This window comes from Pagrus major, chromosome 13 (assembly GCF_040436345.1).
Source record: "Pagrus major chromosome 13, Pma_NU_1.0".
NCBI classification, from domain to species: Eukaryota; Metazoa; Chordata; class Actinopteri; order Spariformes; family Sparidae; genus Pagrus; species Pagrus major.
In genome coordinates, this window is record NC_133227.1 from 568,419 (window position 1) to 591,223 (window position 22,805).

A 22,805-nucleotide genomic window follows, 5' to 3' on the forward strand; every position below is an offset into this window, starting at 1 on the left:
AAAAGTCAGGGGTCAGATATTCATACATTCACGGCACTATGTAACTTCAGTGAGAGTACCCTCTCATTGAAGTGCAGAATCACAGCGTTACATACATGTTTACTTCAAGATACAAGTTTTCAACACACAACATTGTTATGATGTAATGAGTTTTGTTTGGAGTTAGCACCTACATTACATCTGACAAATTGTTACAGACCTGGGATTTGTATTTATTTCTATGCCCAATCGCACAAAATGCCAAATTCTACATAATGTTGCAATATATCAATTTGTACACATTGTTTTAATACTTTTTCTTACTTTTTATCATCAGTTTTTCTCCTTCAATGTTGTTGCTTACCTAGCCAACCAAAATCTTTTTCAGTTATAAAGAGTTGTTCTTTTAATGTCTTTAAATAGAAAATCTGGATCTTAAATCTTCGTGGTGAGTTATGAAATGCATGATTCTTATAATATAGTCTGTTTTATTAATGCAGATATCAATGCACAGCAAACAGAAATACACCTTCAGTCATTACACGTTTCTCATTCTTTTCATTAAGAAGACTTTAATGCATATTGACAAGATACTGTATATCTGTAGAAAACTGAGGTGGTTTATGAGTAGAACAACAAATATCTTCTGTCCTCTTGTGTACCTTGTTTTGCGCCTTTAGTGCAATGTCACATGAGCATGATCATGCACTGTGCTATAGTTTCTTATAGAGGTACACAGCACCAGGTATGTAGCCATGCTCCTGCTCTGACACCGCTCTCTCCCAGTCCACCACCTGAGAGACCTCTACACAAGTCCACAGCCCCTCTTCCTCCATCTGCTTCAGCTCACGCTCCAGCGAGGCTTTGTATTCCAGATTGTCATGGTTACTTCTGGTTGTCATGCAAATGTAGCCACCTAGTGTAAGACAGGCAACAGTGCAGTAGTGTCATAAAACTCACCTTTCGTTAAGAGATACTGATGTCCAATTAAAGATCAGAACTGCAGTTGAGACAGCATCAAACCAAAAAAAAAAAATATTCTCACCCGGTATGGTGGACTTGCACAATTCTCTGACCACGTCAACAGGGACCTGACCAACACTGAGCGCTCCAACGATCACAACCACATCAAACAAACCTGTTGGAAGTGAAGAAAGGCGAGGTGGAGACCATCAGTGAGAAGATCGGCAATTTCAATATAGTTATTATATATTCTTTATGCCTTTCACTGTGTCAAATTCTGACTTATCCGGGTTGGATAAGTCATAAAAGTAAAACTATTTTTAATGATGGAGTGCTGAGGATGAAATGAGGGGTCTCACGCCCTGAGGAAAGAAGCTGTTCTGTAGTCTGGTGGTACGTCACTAAAACAAAGTTTACTTTGTATCATTATCATTATTTTTAGTCCAGAATCAACAAAAATTTAATGATTGATTAGATTTCAAAGGCAAGTAAGAAAAAAAAATCTGGAGATTTATTTTCTAAGCCTAAATTCTCCTGTGTTTATGATTCAACAACAGGAAAAAAAATGTTTTGTCAGGATAATCTTTCCAAGGTCCACAATATGTTTTCAACTTGGCTCTCAGGGCTTCCATAGTGCTAATGCATGATGTCTACTTCTGTAGACTAACTGCATAAAATGTCACTTTGCCCACTGCACTCAGATTAGAAAATATAAATTGTAATTTGGTATCCTAAGTATTTAAAGAACATTTTACCTCACAAAGTACAAAAACGAATAAACTGTGATTTCTTATATTACTTTCAATATACAGAAGCCAATATATACTTTTTTTTTGGGCTAGAAACATTTGGCAGGCCAAATTATACCTTATGGTGGGCCAACTTTGACCCCTGGGCCCCACTGACTAATAATAATAATAATAATAATAACACTATAGATGAATAATCTAAAGATCTTTTCATAATACGTTTATAAAGTAGATCACAAACAATCATATAGGATTGACAATAACCAAAACATTAAACAGGGATTAAAATACATCTATAATGTCTGTTGAAGGAGCTCAGTCCATTACTAAGCTACTGAGGCATTTATCGCGGAGTAACTTGGTTGACGCGCCACTCGCTATTGTTCGTTTGTTGTGTTGAATAAGAGTCCAGATGAGAGTCCCTTGATTGAATAATTGTGAATAGTTTTATTCCAATTCCAAAGTATATAACAAATTCTCCTTAGCGCCATAGCGGTCAAAAACCATATGCCCTTCCGGGTCAAAACACCTGCCAACAATAGTGACGTTGCTTCCTATATACACCTGTGCCCCTAAGTGACAGCACAGCGACACCACACCCACACAGTGTGAACTACAAAGACACCCATACAACATATTTGGCTCCTATACACCGGCCCCTAATTGTTAATGGCAAATAGACATAACAATTCAAATATAACAAAAAACAAAACAAAAAACAAAACAGAAAATGAGCCAAATGTTATGACAATCCAATTTACAATTCAGCATAGACACATTTATATTTCATGTACCAAACAGAGTTTTGTCACAGGCCTTTCAATAATGTTGGTCTTTGTCTGCAACCTCACAGAACGCACAAGTCCTTGTTTGTCTGGAAAAACCTCCAGAACCTTGCCAAGTGGCCAGGAACCACGTGGAGCTGAAGAATCCATTATAACCACAATATCTCCAGCTGTCAAACTTCTTTTCTTTTTGTTCCACTTTTGCCTCTCTTGGAGCAAGGGCAAGTACTCCTGTATCCATCTCTTCCAGAAAAGATCTGAGAGGTACTGTACTTGTCTCCAGCGCCTTTTCACATACAGGTCATGAGGTTCGAACACTCCAGGTGGCAATGCTGGTTTACCCTTTAAGAGAAGTAGGTGGTTCGGCGTGAGAGGTTCCAGGTCGTTGACATCGTCTGAAAGCTTGGTGATTGGACGATCATTCAAAATGGCCTCCACTTCACAGAACACTGTATGAAGTCCATCATCATCCAGCTTCTGCTGATGTAGAACAGAACTGAGAACTCTTCTTACCAGGCGGATCATCCTTTCCCATACACCACCATGGTGTGAGCCTGCTGGTGGATTGAAACTCCAATGGATTCCAACCTGTGAGAGAACTCCTCGAATCCTGTCCTGATTCAAAGCAGTTAGAGCCTGCTTCAGTTCTCTGTCTGCCCCAACGAAGTTAGTGCCATTGTCTGACGTGAGGTGTGCCACCTGTCCTCTTCTGCTGATAAAACGCCGCAGAGCATTGATACATGCATCTGTGTCCAGTGAATTAGCCACTTCAAGGTGTACGGCCCTGCTTGCCATGCAAGTGAATATCACTCCGTACCGCTTGCAGGTTGACCTTCCTCTCCTAACTTCAACTGGTCCAAAGTAATCTACTCCTGTGTTGGTAAAAGGTGGTAGATCAGGAAGGATTCTCATCTTCGGCAGATCCGCCATTTTTTGTTCCACGGCTCTTCCATTGTAACGTCTACAAAAGATGCATTCCCCAATGATCTTCCTGACAGCTGAGTTGGCCTTTGTGATCCAAAACTTCTTCCTAACCTTTGACAATGTGTGAGTCCGTCCACTATGGCCCAGACTCTGATGTACATGCCTAAGAATGAGCATAGAGACGTGTTGATCTTTGGAGAGAATGAGTGGATGCTTAGCTTCCTCCGGCATGGCTCCTCTACTCAATCTTCCTCCGACTCTCAAGTGTCCATTCTCCAAAACTGGATCCAGTCTGTATATGGGACTCCTTCGGCTCACTGCCCTTCTCCCAGATGATAAAGCAGAAATCTCCTCACCAAATCTCTTCTGCTGACAGTAACGAATTATGGCCATTTCTGCTGTCAATAATTCATCCAGCATCAGAGTGCCACTTCTGGATTTCGTTGTGACCCGCTGTCCTTTAGCCCGCCTTGAACTGTTCTGACTGCTTTGCTCCTGACAATTAACCACAGAAGCCTCCAACTGCTTCTTCGAGCGACTCTGCGCCAACAACATGGCCTTCACTCTGAGGACCCAGGCAACTGCTCTCTTGAGCCTCCTCCAATCAGAAAAGTACGTAATGAGCTGGTCAGTAGGACTAGAGATGTCACCCACACTGATGGTATTCACTGCTACCTCTTTCCTGACCTCTTGGTCATCAGAGTCCATTGAGACGTCCATCACAGTTTTAGGCCAGTCTTCCTCCTGCTTCCAAAGAAATGCAGGACTTTTGAGCCACCTGCTGTTGTTCAGAAAGTCAGTGACCTTCATTCCCCTCGATGCATCATCCGCTGGATTGTCCTTGGAACTGACATGCCTCCATTGTGAGGGTTCAGATGTTTCCCTGATGGTTGAGATTCTGTTGGCCACGAACGTATGAAAGCGTCTGTCCTCGTTGTTAAGATATTTCAACACTGAAGTACTGTCTGTCCAAAAGACTGAATCCTCCACCTGGATGTCCAACTCTGCCTTCAGCAACGAGTCCACTCTGGCAGCAAGAACAGCTGCTGTCAACTCCAGTCGAGGAATAGTTACAGCCTTCAGTGGTGTTACTCTGGCTTTCCCAAGCATAAAAGCCACATGGATGTAATTTTCATGGTTTAACATCCGGATGTATGAGACAGTTCCATACCCACTTTCACTGGCATCTGCAAAATGATGTAGTTGGGCACATTTGATCTCTCCGAACTCCACTGGCTTTACGCACCTTTCCACATTGAATGCAGCCAACTGATCCAAGTCTTCCAACCACCTTTTCCATTGGGGTACGATATCCCTCGGTAGCTCATCATCCCATCCACAGCCTCTTCTACAGAGTTCTTGCTGCATAATCTTGGCTGACAAGGTGACTGGTCCCAGAAAACCCAACGGGTCATACACTGAGCTGACAACGGACAGCATGCCACGTCTGGTTAGAGCCTGTTGTTTCACCTCCATCTTGAACCTGAAAGAGTCGGTCTCAACACACCATTGTAAACCCAGAGCTCTTTCCACTGGAAGCTTATCCCGGTCCAGATCCAACTCTGTTAGGTCCTTGGCTCTTTGATCCTCTTTGATGGCTTGTAATACCACGCGACTATTGCTGATCCATTTTTCCAAAATGAAACCACCCCTTTTACATAGAGCACAAAGATCTTTTATCATTTGAATGGCCTCTTTTTCAGTGGCTGAACTCTTCAAACAGTCATCCACATAAAAATTCTGCTTGACAGACTGAATCACCTCATTCAAAAACTCAGACTGGTTGTCATCAGCAGTTTTCCTCAGTGCATAGCTTGCGCAACTAGGAGACGATACAGCGCCAAACAGGTGTACTGTCATCCGATGTTCCATGAGGTCCTGAGTGATGTCCCCATTTGGCCACCAAAGAAAGCGAAGGAAATCTCTGTCTTCCTCAGCGACTTTGACTTGATGAAACATAGCCTGAATATCGCCCATAAATGACACTGGTTCCCTCCTGAAACGAAGAAGAACTCCCAGCAAAGAGCTGGTAAGGTTAGGACCCTGCAGCAGTTCGCTATTCAAGGATGCACCTTGAAATGTGACTCCACAGTCAAACACCACACGGAGGGATCCTTTCCGTGGATGGTGGACACCATGGTGAGGGATGTACCACACCTTCCCCTTTTCACGATGCAGCTGTTGCTGAGGCACTTGCTCTGCATAGTTCTTACTAATGAGTGTGTTCATGTACCCAGCATACTCCTGGTGAAAGTGTAAATTCTTCAGGAATCTTTTCTTCAAACCCTGGATCCTTTGCTTAGCCACTGCAAAATTATTAGGCAAACAGATCTCCTTGTTCTTATACGGCAATCTCAAACAATATCTTCCCTCCTGAAGTACTGCTGAGTGCTCCATAATTTCCAGGAACTTGAGGTCTTCTCTGGACATTTCTTTCTCCTTTGCAGTCTTCTCATTAAACTCGTGGTTGTACTGCTTAATCAGCATTTCTTCGAGTTTACCAATAGAGATCCTGTTCACCACAGCCAAGGGCAGATCCGCTTCTGAAGCACCACTGTTTCCACTCAGTGGACCATTAACAACCCATCCCAGTACCGTCTTGACAGCATACGGGCCACTCCCGCAACTGTTAATGACCTCCCACGGTTCTAATATTTTAGGAGCGTTGGTTCCTATCAACATGTCAACATTTGCGTTTATGTTCGGGATGTTCACCTTTGACAAATATGGCCAGTTTGCCAGTTCTTCAGGTGTCACCATATCATCAACAGTGACCGGCATTTTCATCTGGGTGAGAACTTCAGGAAGAACATGAAAGTTATTGCTGTCCAGATCAGATACCTCCAAACCAGTGAGAGAGTAAGCTGGAACAACTCTTTTTTGCCCCATTGTGCCCAACACAAAGTTGATTTTTTTTCCTGTGACATTCAACTTCTGCATTAGGTGCTCTGAACAGAATGTGGCTGAACTTCCTGGGTCCAAAAACGCATAAGTTTGAATGATGTGATTTCCTTTTGCGCTTTTAACCTTTACAGGAAGGATGGATAGCACACAGCGGTCCTTACCGGCCCCTGTATGTCCACATGTTTTGAGTGAAGTTGACTGTTTAGATGTTTCCAATGGTTCCAGGGCTGGTTGCCTTTTGATATGAAGCACAGTGGGATGAGTTTGACCACAAACCTTGCATGTCAGGCGCCTCTCACACTCACGGCTCATGTGTCCCACACATAAACATGCAAAACAAATCCCCTTTCCTCTCAGAAACTGAAGTTTTTCCTTATGCTTCTTTTCCATGAACTGCTTGCACTCCTCTAACGAGTGGCTACGAGCACAGCAAAGGCATCCAGCCTTTTCAGCCTTCCTTGGATCTGACATTGACTCTTTGCATTCCTCGGGCACTTCCATAGATGTTACTGTGGTGGCCATGACATTTCCTTTTATGTTATTTTTGGGTTGTGGCTTAAACCCAGCACCAGTCCTTATCCCAGCAACACCAAATGGCTCCTGTATTTCACCAAACAGAGGATCAGACAGAATACTGACACGACGCTCAATAAACACGACCAGATCAACAAAGCGAGCTGGTTGACTAGTTGTCTCCATTTTATCATGAGCTATTGTTCTCCATTGCTCCCTCATTTTGAATGGCAACCTGGATAAAATGGCTCTCATGTTTACGGCCATGTCCAGTTCCTGCATATACTGGAACTCCTCCATTACGTTGCAGCATCCCCTCAGAAACAAGGCATAGGATTGGAGTGCTTTCACGTCCTCAGATTTTATTGTCTGCCAGGCCAGAGCTTTTCCCATATAAGCCCTTGCAATTGTGTACTGATTTCCAAAATGTTTCTGGAGAAGATTCTTTGCCACTGCATAGCCCCGCTCAGGAGCCATATGCTGGCAGCTACGCACCAGTTCACGGGGCTGTCCTCTAGTAAATTGTTCCAAATAGTACAAACAATCTGCCATTCCTGCCTTTTCCTCAACTCCTTGCTCAAATGCTCTGATGAATGTCCTGTATTGTAGAGGGTCCCCTTCAAATGTGGGAATATCTCGTGGTGGAAGTGTCATCAGATGTTGTTGCTGCACCAGAGATGCTGTGATTTCATTTTGCCTGTGCATGATGGTAAGTACTTGTTGATGGTTTGCAGGTTGAGCAGTTGTTGAGTGATGTTGAACATGTTGTGTCAAATCATTTTGCTGTGTTGGTTTCCACACTTCAGGCTGGTACTCCTTTGCTCTAGGATTTAACACACTGACAGACTCCTTTTTCCTTTTTTCCTTTTCCAAATAGGAATTCATGCCGTTATTGGTTCCTTGAGATGAACTTTTCCCATCCGACGCCTGTAATACTGCCAGCCTAGCAGTAGATGCGGCTATTTCGGTTTCCAAGTCAAGCTGCTCTTTTTTCCTCCTCAGCTGCTGTTCCTGTTCCTCCAAAGCATGTCTTTCCTTTAAAGCTGCAGCACGAGCAACAAGTGCAGCCTTTTCTGCCTCTGCCTTTATGGCTGCAGAAGATGTGGTACTTGACCTGCAACTGTTATGGCTCTTGTGACTTGAGCGTTTGCTTACATTGGACACACTGTCATTAGGATTAATATCATCCATAACATTACCTTTTTCATTTGCATTATTTTCATCACATGAAATCCACTTTTTTGTATCAGCAATACAATCATTGATGGACAACATTTTTGCCTTGAACCATATATCATGCTTTTCTTTTTCATCACATGGCAATAAACCCAACAGACAGGTATGCATGTATTTTATCTCATCACAAACTTCAAACAATTCCCCAAGAGCTTTAATTACCTGTGGTTTATCATGCTGCCACATTAAACCTTGTAGTGATTTTCTTATATTGGCTGCTTTGTTAAACTTGGCTTTTCTGCCAGCTTGCAACCTGTCCAGCTCATTCGCAAGCGCCTTTGCAGTGAGCTTAACCACGCGTCTTGGAGTTTGCGCCTCATCACCGCCAGATGCACCGCTGAGCTTTTTAACAGTTTGCTCATTAGTTCCGGTCAAATTAATGTCAGACACCGCGTCATGAGTCTCCATTGTAATAGTCACTTAAGTCACTTAATCCACAGATCGGGCAGAAAACGAACCGACGAAACGCCTATTGCTCCCACCCTTCGGCAACCAATGCATTGGATTTATGTGTGCACACAATTTAAATGGCCATATAGTGTAGCGCTACACATACCTCCGTGCCTTGGGTGCTTTGCAGAGATCTGGCGGTCCGATGATCAGCTGATCCCACAACCCGGCGGTCCTATGGCCCGATGCTCCACAGCCAGCACATTAGCACCGCAGCTCCTGCGTCCTCCTCCAGATGCAGACGTTTTCCTCACCGTGTCACCGCTACTGTCCTCTCCAATCACTCCGATCCAAACCAAAACGTGCCGAAGTGTCCAAAAACAAAGCTCCAACTGATGCGGGAACCCGGCGGTCCTATGGCCCGATGCTCCACAGCCAGCACATTAGCACCGCAGCTCCTGCGTCCTCCTCCAGATGCAGACGCTTTCCTCACCGTGTCACCGCTACTGTCCTCTCCAATCACTCCGATCCGAACCAAAACGTGCCGAAGTGTCCAAAAAACAAAGCTCCAACTGATGCAAGGTTTTTGACTAATGTTGAAGGAGCTCAGTCCATTACTAAGCTACTGAGGCATTTATCGCGGAGTAACTTGGTTGACGCGCCACTCGCTATTGTTCGTTTGTTGTGTTGAATAAGAGTCCAGATGAGAGTCCCTTGATTGAATAATTGTGAATAGTTTTATTCCAATTCCAAAGTATATAACAAATTCTCCTTAGCGCCATAGCGGTCAAAAACCATATGCCCTTCCGGGTCAAAACACCTGCCAACAATAGTGACGTTGCTTCCTATATACACCTGTGCCCCTAAGTGACAGCACAGCGACACCACACCCACACAGTGTGAACTACAAAGACACCCATACAACATATTTGGCTCCTATAATGTCAACATGTAATAAATCTACAACCATGTAAAGCTGTGACAGAGTAAACATATTTTTTTTTTTAAATTACCCCACTGGACAGGTAGAGGCCCCTCTCCCAGCATGCAGTGCTTCAGGTCCTGGTACAACCCGCTCTCTCTGGCCACCTCCAGCATAGCCTGGCTTCCATCAATACCCACAAAATGTCCAAATCCATGTGTCTTCATCTGTTCAACAGAGGCACATTTAGTTGTAAATCAGTCTGGTCAAATCCAGTGGACATGATTCTGGAAAATAAAAACTGAGGATCTAAATCACAGAACCAAGAAAGGAAAGTCCTCAAATAAAAGTTTTGATCCAAACAAGTAAAATATACAAGCAGAGAACCAAAACAAGTCCATACATTTATCAAGATCACTCTATATTCTAAACTCCAACAAACTAGAGATTGACACAGAAGTCTTGTCACTTTGAGAAGAAAAAAGCTTATGTCAAATATTAAATGACATACTACTATCTCATCTATGCAGGACTTTGTTTGCTATCCTGTAAGTTCACCTGTTTTGCCACCAGTCCTGTGCCACAGGCCACATCCAACACGACAGCTGCTTCACGATGGCCACTGAAATGGGTGGAGATGCTGTTTGCTGCCAGACTTGGTGCACGGTAGTCCAGAACAGCCACATCCTATTCAAACAAGTTTGAAGTAAGACCAGTGACTTTTAGCATGAATGAGAAGGCAAACATGAACAGGTATCTCATATCGCATATTCATTAATTATGTATAAAAACATCACACTATCAAATATATACTGTAGAACTGCTGTGAGTGCAGTTCTACAGTGCAGTGCATTTGGGCATGATATAGAGAAAAAATGGGCTTTTTATCTTTGTAAAATACAGAGATACAGAGCCTCATACTGTTATATATTTTGAACTATGTTATTTAGCTTAAGGGGGCACTATGTAGTTTTGGAGAAGAAATTCAAAGTCAAAATCTTAATAATTACAATATTATTGAGGTAATAACACACTCTGAAATATTTATTTTTTCAATACCTGAGTAAACAAGCTGTTCTCGGAGGAAAATAATGTCCCCAGAACACTGTTTGAAGCTAGAAAGATGGCAGGGTCTGCCACATACAAACAAAGTAAAACAGGATGAAACTGTGTTGTCCTTTAAGGTCAGTTTGTTTATTTAGTTTGTTTGGGCATAAACACATCTTTCTCTTCTGATTAATATTCCTTCCCCAAAACTACATAGTGCACCTTTAATATTATTTTTCAGCCATTATTTTTATTCTTTAATTTCACTGGACAAAAAATATAGGCTTAATTACAAAAAAGTACTGACAATATTTTGCTGATATTGTCTTACAGCACTTCAGTTATCTCACCTGATCATAGTTCTCTGCCCAGGAGTTGTAGAAGTTGACCTTTTCTTCTGATGTGGAGTTTTTATGACATGATAAGATAACTGCTTTCACATTTTCAAATGTGTTAGTGACAGCTGACATTGTAGACAAACCTGTTCAATGGATGAGAGAACCAGAGATGACAATAAAGTCAAGTTATAATAATAAAAGGTATCAGAACATTCAGTATAGATAGTACGTATTAAAAAAACAACAAAAATAAAATTGAAATTAATTGAAGTTCAGTGTGCCTACTCTTCAAAGGTCACTCCGCCAATTTTACATGTTAAAATGTGTTTACAGGTCTGCATGTAATCTGATAAATTGCCTCCAGATATGTCACTCAGTGTCTTAAGTGCATCGTGGGTAATGTAGGAACCTTGTTTAGAAAAGGAAGAAGAATGTGTGGAATAAAAAAGGTGATGTCTCTGGTTCTGCTGTATCAATATTGATCATTTGTTTTTAAACTGTCCATAATGAGTCCGACAGTGTTATACGACTGCAATGGTAGACCAGTGGACTGGTTTTCAAAACCTGGTGCCTACATTACCCACAATGCAACTTAGTCACTGAGCGACGTCACTGGAGGCAGGTTTTCAGGTTACATGCAGCTTTCTCTGGAGCCACAAAAGGCTTTATACGACTTTTTTCACATATGCAGTTGTACTCCAGAAAGTGGACCTGTAAACACACTTTAATATGTAAAATTGGTGGAGTTACCCTTTAATTGGTGATCACACCTGAACACACCGTGATGTCATGTGAAGCCAAACCAAACTGAACATCTGACATTCTCTAAATCAAGTCTGGGAAATGAACCAGTAAACGTCACTGGTTTTATTTAATAATCAAATATGGAAAATACGGTAACAAGCAGTGCAACTATTGCACTAAAAGCCAATGCAAATAACAATGGCTTATTTTAATTGAATTGCACTGCTTGTCTGACCTCTCCTATGATTATAGAATAAACAGCCTGCTTCTACTGTACTTATTACTATTACTACACAACATGCATCGTGGTGACAGAGTTACCTTCAGTAGCCTCGCTAATTATTTATTCCTCGCTCTTTCAAGCTGTTCCTTCACAATCGGAGTCATAATCAAGTTGGATCACCCGGCTGTTTTTTCAGATTAAGTGGAACAACATTAAAGCAGACTGCAGCTATCAGGAGCTACACGGACCAGGAAGCACTAGAAGTTGCATTTAAAGGTTAGAAATTCCCTCGTTAAAGTTAAGACTATCAGAGGGAGAAGCTTCCATAGCACATTTATCTCATTTTCGCTATTAACAGCTCTTGCCTTTTTACCTGCCTGTACGTCCTGTAACCTCCGTGTGATTTTTTTTTTTTAGCCAGCAGCCAGACAGATAATCCTCCGCCAGAGGTTAGACTCGTAAACCCGCTTCTGCGTTCACAACCCTGTCCTTAAATCACATATTTCCGATAACCCGTGAAGCTGACATTCCAAATTCTTGCACATGCGCAGCAACGCTCTTCCAAGCTGCTGTTCGTGTTCCCACCTGTAGAGTGACCAGGAGTCAAAACAAAAGTCTTCTGGAAAGTCCTCCTGATATTTAACAGCGAGCTAACCAGCTAAAGCACGTAGCTAGCGATAACTCAACCACAGTTGTCGCCAAGTGATATTTAAAACAACTGCGATAGCTACAGAGTCATTTCGTTCGTTACATCTACATTATGGAGATCTCTCAAAAGTTCCGCTCTTTCTACAACTTGTTTTGGTCCGTTTTCGTGGCATAGCTGGAAAGCTAGCGCTGTCTAGTAATATCAGTTAGCTTAGCATTTGTCTCCCCAGCAAAAAGCACAGTTGGACGGCAGAAGTTAATAACTTTTACTCGCTGGTAATGGGCCGCGTGTATTATAACTTACATTTCAGCTGCATGTTGTATTTAAGCTCACTGGTATTTTTGTGTAAAACATTAACTTCCTATCGCCTGAAAGCTAATAACCACATCGAATAACAGTTAACTTTATCCTCTCCTAGTTGAAGTGCTGTATTAACATGTGCCATTTTAGTTGCTAACTTAATATTTAATCACTTCTTGAGTACAATGTTTTGTCCTGAAACTCCTGAAACACACTGAAGTTGTGTTTTTAATCCACAGGGGTTTTCTTGACAGCAACATCCTCAACATGTCTATCCTAGGATTAAAGAAGAAACAGCCAAAGACCTTCAAAGTCAAAGTTATCACCATGGATGCTGAAATGGAGTTCAGCTGTGAGGTATGGATTTATTTATTAAACTTTTGAGCCTAAAAGGATGCTTTATCCATGTCTGTGTGGATGAGTGTGTCATTTCCATGTCCAGGCCAATGCATAACCATTTATTTATAATATTTCATACATCCTTACACATTAAGTAATATTTGTTTTGCACAAGTCATGGTCTGTGTACTTTTTAAATGACTTATTTATCAGTTTTGAAGATGTAGTACCAGTGCACCACACTAAGAAAGAAGGAGAAAACAGTTGAGCTTGTTTCTTCATAGATATAACCGCTAATTTGCCATTTAAGAAACATACCAACTGAATGATGTCATATAAGTTGCTTGCAAAAGCATCAGTCAGGTTTTCCCCCAGGAAATTGTTTAGTAGACATCAATTTATGTACTAGATGACGGTGACAGTTGTATCTCAGGTCGCGCACCTATACTATAAAATACTGAAGAAATGATGTCAGCAAAGCAGTCACATCAAGATTTTACCACAAAGTTTGTTCTTTGAAGAGAGCACGAGTTTTGAGTTTATATTTGAGTTGCTTAGTAGTTACTGGAAATGGGAACAGAAGCTGCAGACTCACGTATTTGCTGTCAGCATCTGAACTCACTGTCTTTCTTGCGCTGATTTTCTCAGGTGAAGTGGAAAGGTAAAGACCTGTTTGACCTGGTGTGTCGCACTGTCGGTTTGAGGGAGACCTGGTTCTTCGGACTGAGATACACAGTAAAGGACACCTACGCCTGGCTGAAACCAGAGAAAAAGGTAAGTAAAACTGTGTGTTCATGTGCCGTTGGAATTATCGGGAAAAAAGTTGTTTTCCAACTGGGAAAATTCACGTGAATGCCCTCAGAAAGTCTGAGCAAATTTCAGAGTTGACGTCATGAAGAATTAAAAAAAAACAAACACATGACTAGAAGAATATGTCAGATATCATTTGGGTGAAACCAAATTACAGGGCTGAAACGTTTTTCTTAATCAGGTCAGCAACTAGGGGCTGCAACTAGTGATTATTTTCATTATCGTTTATTTTGCCGAGCCCACAGTGACGTCTTCTAATCACTTCTTTTATCCTACCAATGGTCCAAACCCCAAAGACACTTCATTTACCATTGTGAATAACAGAGAAAGCCAGGCAAATCCTTATATTTAAGAAGCTGGAACCAGCAAATCTTTGACTTTTTTACTTGAAAAAGTAAAAGTACTCAGTAGATGATAAATGGACAAATGTTTGCAGCTCTAGTAATTATTGTTTTTATTTGCTATTAATTATTTTTCAATTAAAAATTCATCATTTGGTCTATAAAATGTCAGAAAATAGCAAAAAAGATCTCCATCACTGTTTCCCAGAGTCCTAGGTGACTTCTTCAGGTTTCTTGTTTTATACGACATGTTCACTTTGCAGTAATACAAAACAGTAAATCCTCACATTTGAGAGCGCAGAATGACGTTATGTTTTTGCTTGTTAAATGACTTCATACATTAATTGATCATTAAAATTGTTGATAAATTCTAAGTCGACCAGTTAAACTGTCCATGACCTAATTGTTTAGTGTCTTGCCAGTAACTTATTACATAGAGTCTGATCCTTACATGACATTCTGGCTGAGAGTCTGGTCTAACAAACACATTAATGATCACTTTTTTCTACTGTTTATTTGTTCACCAAGGTCTTGGACCAGGAGGTTCCCAAGGACTCTCCCATAACATTTCATTTCCTGGCAAAATTCTTCCCAGAAAAAGTAGAAGAAGAGCTTGTCCAAGAAATAACGCAGCACCTCTTCTTCTTACAGGTAACACAGCTGAAAAAATTCCTTCGACTTGATCTTTTTTGTAGAAATACTTCTGAAGATTTATTTGCCGGTTTTATTTTAACATCAATCAGAATTCACTCCATGTTTTAGAAAACTGAATGAAAAACTTTTACTTTGTTCAGTACATGTTCTCACATGTCTTCAAACTCATGTGTAGGTGAAAAAGCAGATATTAGACGAGGAGATATTCTGTTCCCCTGAAGCATCTGTTCTGTTGGCATCATATGCTGTCCAAGCCAAGGTAAGACATACATATGTACACAATGCAGACATACACAAGGTGAATGGTTCCTTACTGTATCTCAACGTTTTGTCCATTAAAGTCCACTTGAAATTCACAGTTAATGCTTTATGCAAATGCACTTCCAAATAAAAAGTTTTGATTTAAGCAAAGAAGCTCTCACAGATAGACATAAAAAAAATACATTTCACCTTTTTGGATACAGATTTTTGTCCTCAGAAGAGCAGATCTGCAAGATGGCAAAACAAACATTTTTGTTTAATTTTCAGTTAGACTACATATATACAGTATGCTTTATGTTTTGCCACTATGCAACATTAACGTTTACATTTCTTTCTTTTCTTACTTGTTTTCCACCATCTTCTTCAATCCTAATCACAGTATGGGGACTACGACCCAAACTTTCACAAGCCAGGCTTCCTGGCACAAGATGAGCTTTTGCCAAAAAGAGTAAGTATACAGTTTGCACAGTTTGCAGTTTCTGTTTGCATATTTGACTATCCACGAAAGCACCTGTTGTAATTGCGCACAGCAGTTAGCCAATGTTTTTATGCTTGTGGCTGTAATCCAGGTTTTGATGCAATACCAAATGACAGCTGACATGTGGGAGGAGAAGATCACAGCTTGGTACGCAGAGCACAGAGGCATCGCAAGGTAGGACTGACCCAGGAGGCCTTGTGACAACAAGCGCTTAAAGAGAATTAACACCTTTACAAAAGGTGTAGTTCTAGATCCTGTAGTTGAAGAACAATTTGTATATAATGGTTTCAATGCCCCTTCTGTCCCTTTTTACATGTGCATACAGGGATGAGGCTGAGATGGAATACCTCAAAATTGCTCAGGACCTTGAGATGTATGGTGTCAGCTACTTTGCCATTACTGTGAGTGTAAATGACTGTGCCTTGCTACTCTGTACATTTATAAATTTGCATGGTATCCCTGAATATAGCTGTCATGTTGGTTTGAATTTCTATTTGACACATCCCATTGACAGCAAAACAAGAGAGACACAGACCTGTTACTTGGAGTGGATGCTCAGGGTCTTCACATCTACAGCCCCAACAGCAAACTCAACCCTAACAAGTCCTTTCCCTGGAGTGGCATCCGCAACATCTCTTACAGCGAAAAGGAGGTAAATGCAAGCTGTGGACTTTCTTTCTTCAGTCAGGACATTCTGCATTATTTTGTCACATTCCTGTCACTTTGGAAGAAGGGGAAAAATGGGAGCAAAAACTTAAAAATTCCAAGTCCAAACTGATTTTTTATCAAGAAAATATTCTTTAATATTTTTTTCGTATAGATAAGTTGCATAAGACCAGCAATAACTGATTTTCATTTTTATTTTCTGGCTGCTGCCTGACTACCTGTGTTTGTTATGCAGATCCAAACATTTGTGAAATCTGCAATAGGATTTTATCTCTAACCAGTTGGCTGTGCTGTAGTAAAGGTGTCAAAGATGACTGTCGAAACAGAAAAATTGAAATTTGTGACTTTCCCATGTTGCAGTTCACAATCAAACCTCTGGACAAGAAGAAAGATGTTTTCAAGTTCTACTCATCTCAACTGCGTGTCAACAAGCTGGTTGGTTTACCTCTGAGTCCATGTAAATGTTTGACTGTTATAAAGTTATATCAAGTAAGATATTGCTGGTTTGTGTCGCCTGTGTCTCCAGATCTTGCAGTTGTGCATCGGTAACCACGATCTGTTCATGAGGAGGCGGAAGGTGGACTCCATTGAAGTGCAACAAATGAAGGCTCAAGCTAAAGAGGAGAAGGCCCGGAAGAAGGTCAGTGCTCTCTCAGCTCCACTGGAGAATAACATATTAGACCTGATGTAAACTGTTCATACATATGGAAACTAAAGTCATAAATATTTGATCATAGATGGTTGTTTTTCCTGTGATTTTGTTTCTTGGCTTTCATCCAGATGGAGCGTCAAATCCTGGCACGGGAAAAACAGATGAGGGAGGAAGCGGAACGAGCAAAAGAAGAGATGGAACGAAGACTTTTCCAGTTGCAGGATGAGGCGCGACTGGCCAACGAGGCACTGGTGAGAGCTTCATTGTTGACTTGAGATAATTGTTGAATCTTCCAGATGTTTGGGTGACATCCTGTGTTGGCATCAACCTTTAACATTCCTGTTGGTCAGTGTTATTAAAAAGACAGATGCTGACAGAAATTTTCACAAGAAAATGACAAACAGCACGGTGGTAATAAAATTATGTCGACTTCTTTATAGAGCCAGATTCCTTCATGCAAAGCCTTAAACTCTTCCACAACTTATTTTATTCTCCAGCTGCGATCTGAGGAGACGGCAGACCTGCTGGCAGAGAAGGCCCAGATTGCTGAGGAGGAGGCCAAGCTGTTGGCCCACAAGGCTGCAGAAGCTGAGCAGGAGAGGCAGAGGTTAGAGGTCACTGCCATGAAGACGAAGGAGGAGAAAAGGCTGATGGAGCAGAAGATGAGGGAGGCAGAGCAGCTGGCTGTCAAGCTTGTGGAGCAGTCTGAGAGGAGGTCTGGAATCATCTTGACTTGTGTCGCATTTGTTTTACTCTAACAGCTTTTCTACATGTATTGCATAGGGGGAAGAGAGGCAAGTTGATAGCTGTCAGAGAGAGAATGAGAGAAATAGTTTTGAACTTTAATGATTTGATGAGTCGCTGTCTGGTAAACTCACTTTCTACCAGATTTTTGTCCATTTTCAAACTGCATTCTTCTGCCCCAACTAACATTGACTCAATTGACATCACTTGAGGTATTTTTCCAGATTTGTTCAGGTCCCCTGGAGTCAAATGACTTCATGTTTTCCTTCAAATGGATGTAGTTTTAAATATAACTCTAGCTTTTTACTGAAACATCAAGCCCATGTATCCAGAATAAGAGGAAACCACACATGGTATTCTGTTTATAATACTCTAGGGTAATTACTGTATATTGATAACACCATCGCTGTCTTCCATCGGCCTCGAACTAACCAGAACTCTGGTTCCAGGTTGAAGGAGGCAGACCACCTTAAACAGGACCTGACCGAGGCAAAGGATGCAGAACGGAGAGCCAAACAGAAGCTGCTGGAGATCACCAAAACAACATACCCTGTACGGTGGTGATAATACAGCTGTCCCTGTGCTCTTTGTGTTGTCTTTGTGAATTCATTTTGTGAACGAATGCATCTTGTTTTTGTTTATTATTGAATATCTGTGAAATATACTGTCCAGGTTATTACAGCGCAGTTTTCTAAATAAAACTTGATGATAATGTCCATAAAGTTAAGATTGCAGATTATGCCATTGTGTGTCAACTTGTGCTTTACCTTCATGAGTATAACAACCTACTTGAAATCCCCTTTCCTGTCTCCCAGCTTATAGCAGCTTACTCTACTCCACCTGCTCCCCCTGCTCCTCCCGAAGCACCCGACTTTGCCTACGAATCGGCATCTACGCGCCTCGACTTCAAGGACTCTGACATGAAAAGGCTGTCGATGGAGATCGAGAGAGAGAGGTGTGTTTTAAATCCCCTGCAGTGATACTCTAGGCAGTTTAGATCTGCTTGTTTATATTTTGTCATGCGTTAATGCAGGCTGGAGTACATGGAGAAGAGCAAACACCTGCAGGACCAGCTGAAGGAGCTGAAAACGGAGATAGAGTCGTTGAAGCTGGAGGAGCAGCAGCAACAGGCTGGCCTCTACAACCTCCGCAGTGAGGCGAGGGGATATGTCCAGGAGCCTGTCTACATACCTCACAGCAATGTACGTATGAGATTGGTTACCCCTTTTTGTCAGATGTCTAATAGAGTGAATAAAGCAAAGAATCCAGCTTATAACTAATAATACAAGTGTTTTCGCTCTGTCTGCCGTTCCATAATAATGGGCTCACATGTAGACTGTAGCCTGCATGGTAACATTTGACTTGTTATGCGAATTACCCAAAGCATAACGGAAAATCTTCTTCTCATAACAAACTCAAACACTTGTTTTCTTTTGCAGCGAAACTCTGCGTACATGTCTCAGATGGCCTATTTTGAAGAAGTGTGATCCGAGTCCTGCAAGATGAAGAAGGAGGGCACCAGCTGTTGTGACTCTGCGCTTTTTTCAAAATGTTTGGTTAATTTTTTACCTGGCTGAAACTAACAGACAGACGCATACATACACCATGACTGTGTGCTTTTGGAAAGACTTTAAAACTATCCTTTACAGCAAACGGCCACTAGTTTGGCTGCCTGCACGGGCTGTCAAGCTAGATTGTACCACCTGCCACACTACAGCACCTTCCACATGCCTTTTATATGTAATGAACACATTAATATGCGTGACACTGATTCAGGAAATGGTGCTGAAGATGGATGTATGAACGAGTTTTGATGTGCTGATTTTATTTTTTTGTGTTTTTTTTGTGGCTTTAAGGGACATTTAGCTGTAAGATGGTCAGATGTAGAATCATGCCTTAATAACAAGTTACACAATAATGCCTTAACAACATTTTTGGTCAGGGATTAATTTTAAATTCAATACCGGCTTTAGGCAAAGTTCTTGCGTTAGATTATTGGCAAATAATTTTTTTCAGGCTGTGGGAAATTATGAAAAACAATAATATCCTTAAGAAATTGTAAATATTGGAAGCTTTTGGTCATTTCCTTTCAAACGAGCAAAGTGTTTCTCAAACTTAGCTTTTAAAAATAATATATCAAAAAAATTCCCAACTTTCTGATTATTAATTTAACAAGCCCTTATTGAATGTGACTTCAAAAACACTCAAGATGGGGCTGGGCAATATGGCCTTACACTAATATCCTATTTCGTAATACACGATACATGTGGATATTTTGAAATCTCCTGCAAAAGACAAAATCAAGTATGACAATATTTTTGACCAAATACCTCATCATTATTGTAACAGTATTGTAGGGGTGACTATTGTTATCACAAAATAGTAACACAGTGAGAGTTTTGTTAAATCATCATCAGTAATGTGGATATAGTGGATATAATGTCTAAGTGGGTAAAGATAAGTATTAAAAGATGTAGAAACAGTCTGCTGAGTTCAGAAAATGATATCAATTTACTGTGATGCAGCCTTTAAAACCAGGAAAAGACAACACTTCACGTCTTCAGGTCACAGCTCAATATAACAATCCAAAATGTAGGACAATATATCGTCTAATCTCAGGATATATTATTGATATATTGCCCAGCCCTAATTACAGATCATTCTTGATCAATGTTATATAATGTGAAAAACAACATGGTGATCTTGCTCCTAAACGTATTAATTGCAACTTACAAAAAATTGGACGAGCAGACGTGTGCAGGAACAGTGTCTCCTTGTGTACTCTTGTTCTGGTCTTTCATTTGTATTTGCTTGCGGTTTTTGTTACTTACTTCATGAACTGCCTTTACTGAAAACATCACACAGGTGCCTTTTTATAGTTTCTAGTGCCTCAAAGTGATGGTTAATAGACATGTAGTATACAGCTACAGGCTTTAGCTCTGTCATTTCAAGTTTTTATATTTTGTACTCTAGACTGTCGATGTGCCTTGAACTTTATTTTGTACTTTTATGATTTGAGTTACTAAGGTTTTATTTGTTATCATGTGCTCATGTGTGTCAGCGTTGGGGTTACTTTAAATTTGAGGTTGATTCTGGTTTGCAGAACGGCAGATTTGCGGCTTTTCCATTTTCTTTTTGTTCCTCTCATGTTCTTCTCAGGGTTAGTGTTGGAGACAATCACTGCAGGAAGAATCTCATTGTTTTCCCCCTGAGATACACAGTATGGAATCCAATAATGGTGACTCTTTTTGAACAGGCTATTTTCAGTAAACGTAGGTAAATCCAATAGGTTTTCCTAGCAGTGGGTGCACTGTACTTCATGAATACAGAGGTGGGTAACCTGAGTGAACTCTTTTCTGCTATGCTCCTCATTACAACCTTAAAAAAGGGAGAGGCTGGATGCCAAATGTACAGCCAGAGATTCTTCATGTTTGTTTATTTGGAACGGCCTATTAGACTGACTTGATTATGGACCTAAAAGTGACAAATGGTTAGTTTGTGATTGCCCTCATAATTAGGTTACAAATAAGTGAGGCTGACCTTGTTTTTATGTAAATGTATTGTCAAATGTCCAACTAGAAATGTTCTTTTTTCATCATTGCTTAAGTGCTTCAGTTTGCATCTTTAACCTTATTTATTTGTGCTGTAATGCCTTGAATAACATCACCGTACACATTTTCTTGAGGTCTATCATTGAGGAGGACTTTATTGTAATTTAATGTCTGTTTTGATGATTCTATAATGGGATTTTCCTGCCAAATTCAAGTCCTGTGTTAATAACAATTAGGTTTGCTTTGAAGTGACGAAAGATTCTCATGCACAACAAAGTTTTGTCAGTGATTTGGAACCCCAGATTATTTTGTGTATATCATTTCAATACAACAGTGATCATACAACAGTGTTTCTGTTTTTTCTGATGATTGTGCAGACATTTGGAGTTAAAGTATATCATAGACAACTAGAATGGCACTCAGTGGAGCACATACCCCCATCAAGGCCCAACAATTGCTCATAGATTGCAGCCACCTAAATATGCCTGATTTCTTTTCATCAAGACCCATGCATTATTCCCTGAGAAAATTATGAAAAGCGCCCTATCACGCAATGTTGCAAAGTGAGAAAAAATTCCTGGGTCCACCCCTTTAGCTGGAAGAGTTAGTGGAGTCTATTCTGGGTTAAAACCCATCCTCCTTCCAAGGTTTAATGAAATCACCTCAATAGTTTTTATGTAATCCTGTTGACAAATAAGCAGACACAGGTGAAAACAATCTCTGAAGGAAGGAAATTACAGAATCACTCTTGCGTCAGTAAAATACAGACATCTTAATCACAGAGCTAACACCCATATCAAAGCCACATAATCATGTAATATATATTTTTAATAAGAGAACCTTCTTAAATTCATAATCTCCATTTGAAATAAACAGAATACAAATATTTACAGACAATCTGATGTCTGACTGGCTGGTGGTAGCCAGCAATATTTGCAATTTGGACAAGGATGAATTGTGCAAAATTAACAATTACATTGATCTTGTTGGTGATTAACACTAAATTCTTCAGGATTACTCAGGTGTGCATCACAACATCCTGCATTGAATTCAGTCTAAAGAGAGGGGGAAACACAGTTACATGTTCAAACAGATTAGGTTCTTATAGATAAAGAGAAATGTCAAGACAGAGGGCCTATTGTAGAGCAAAAAGGAAGAATCTGTAGCTTTGTGCGATAAATGTGACATGGGCCTACAGGGATATTGTATATACACTTACATCACAAAAAACACTCCCTTTGGATACACTTCTATAAAATGGAAAGTGTGTACAGTGTGATCAGTAATGTTTATATTAAATTATAGAGTAAAGAGCATTTTCTTATCTACTACAATCAGTTGGATTTGTATGGGACAGAATGAAAATGTACCCCTTTTTAAAGTGGAATATGTAAGAATTGGCCAATTGATGAATTCACACTCACAACATATAGAGGGGAGTATATCACCAGAGTGACCACTAACTACTGCCAACCGTTGATACCGCTAGCTATTAGCTAGCCATGGAGCTAGTGGTCCGGGCTGGGAGCTCAGAGCACCGGGGAAGTGTTGGTGTTAACACCACTAGCAAAGAAGTTATAATGCCTGACAGGCTGGGGCAAGCTGGTTAGCATGCTAAACATTACAACACAATACATGGATGC

The 22,805-nt window shown here is 40.7% G+C and overlaps 2 protein-coding genes across 2 annotated transcripts; one reads left to right on the top strand and one right to left on the bottom strand.

Annotated features, from left to right (window-relative positions):
* Positions 1 to 447: 447 nt before the first annotated feature.
* mettl27 (methyltransferase like 27) lies at positions 448 to 11,943 on the bottom strand. Its single transcript, XM_073479424.1, has 6 exons — positions 11,816 to 11,943; positions 10,763 to 10,893; positions 9,924 to 10,052; positions 9,457 to 9,592; positions 1,025 to 1,117; positions 448 to 895 (listed from the first exon to the last, which is right to left on the bottom strand). Exons 2-6 carry the CDS (start codon positions 10,880 to 10,882, stop codon positions 693 to 695), a joined length of 681 nt encoding a protein of 226 aa, XP_073335525.1. The 5' UTR covers positions 10,883 to 10,893; positions 11,816 to 11,943; the 3' UTR covers positions 448 to 692.
* A 390-nt stretch (positions 11,944 to 12,333) lies between these two features.
* On the top strand, positions 12,334 to 21,509 carry nf2b (NF2, moesin-ezrin-radixin like (MERLIN) tumor suppressor b). The gene is made up of 17 exons (XM_073479279.1): positions 12,334 to 12,641; positions 12,906 to 13,023; positions 13,654 to 13,779; positions 14,685 to 14,807; positions 14,986 to 15,069; positions 15,451 to 15,519; positions 15,641 to 15,723; positions 15,875 to 15,950; positions 16,064 to 16,201; positions 16,576 to 16,650; positions 16,742 to 16,855; positions 16,996 to 17,118; positions 17,365 to 17,582; positions 18,061 to 18,163; positions 18,427 to 18,566; positions 18,645 to 18,813; positions 19,051 to 21,509. The coding sequence occupies exons 2-17, from the start codon at positions 12,934 to 12,936 to the stop codon at positions 19,096 to 19,098; spliced, it is 1,779 nt and encodes a 592-aa protein (XP_073335380.1). The 5' UTR covers positions 12,334 to 12,641; positions 12,906 to 12,933; the 3' UTR covers positions 19,099 to 21,509.
* The last annotated feature ends 1,296 nt before the right edge of the window (positions 21,510 to 22,805 follow it).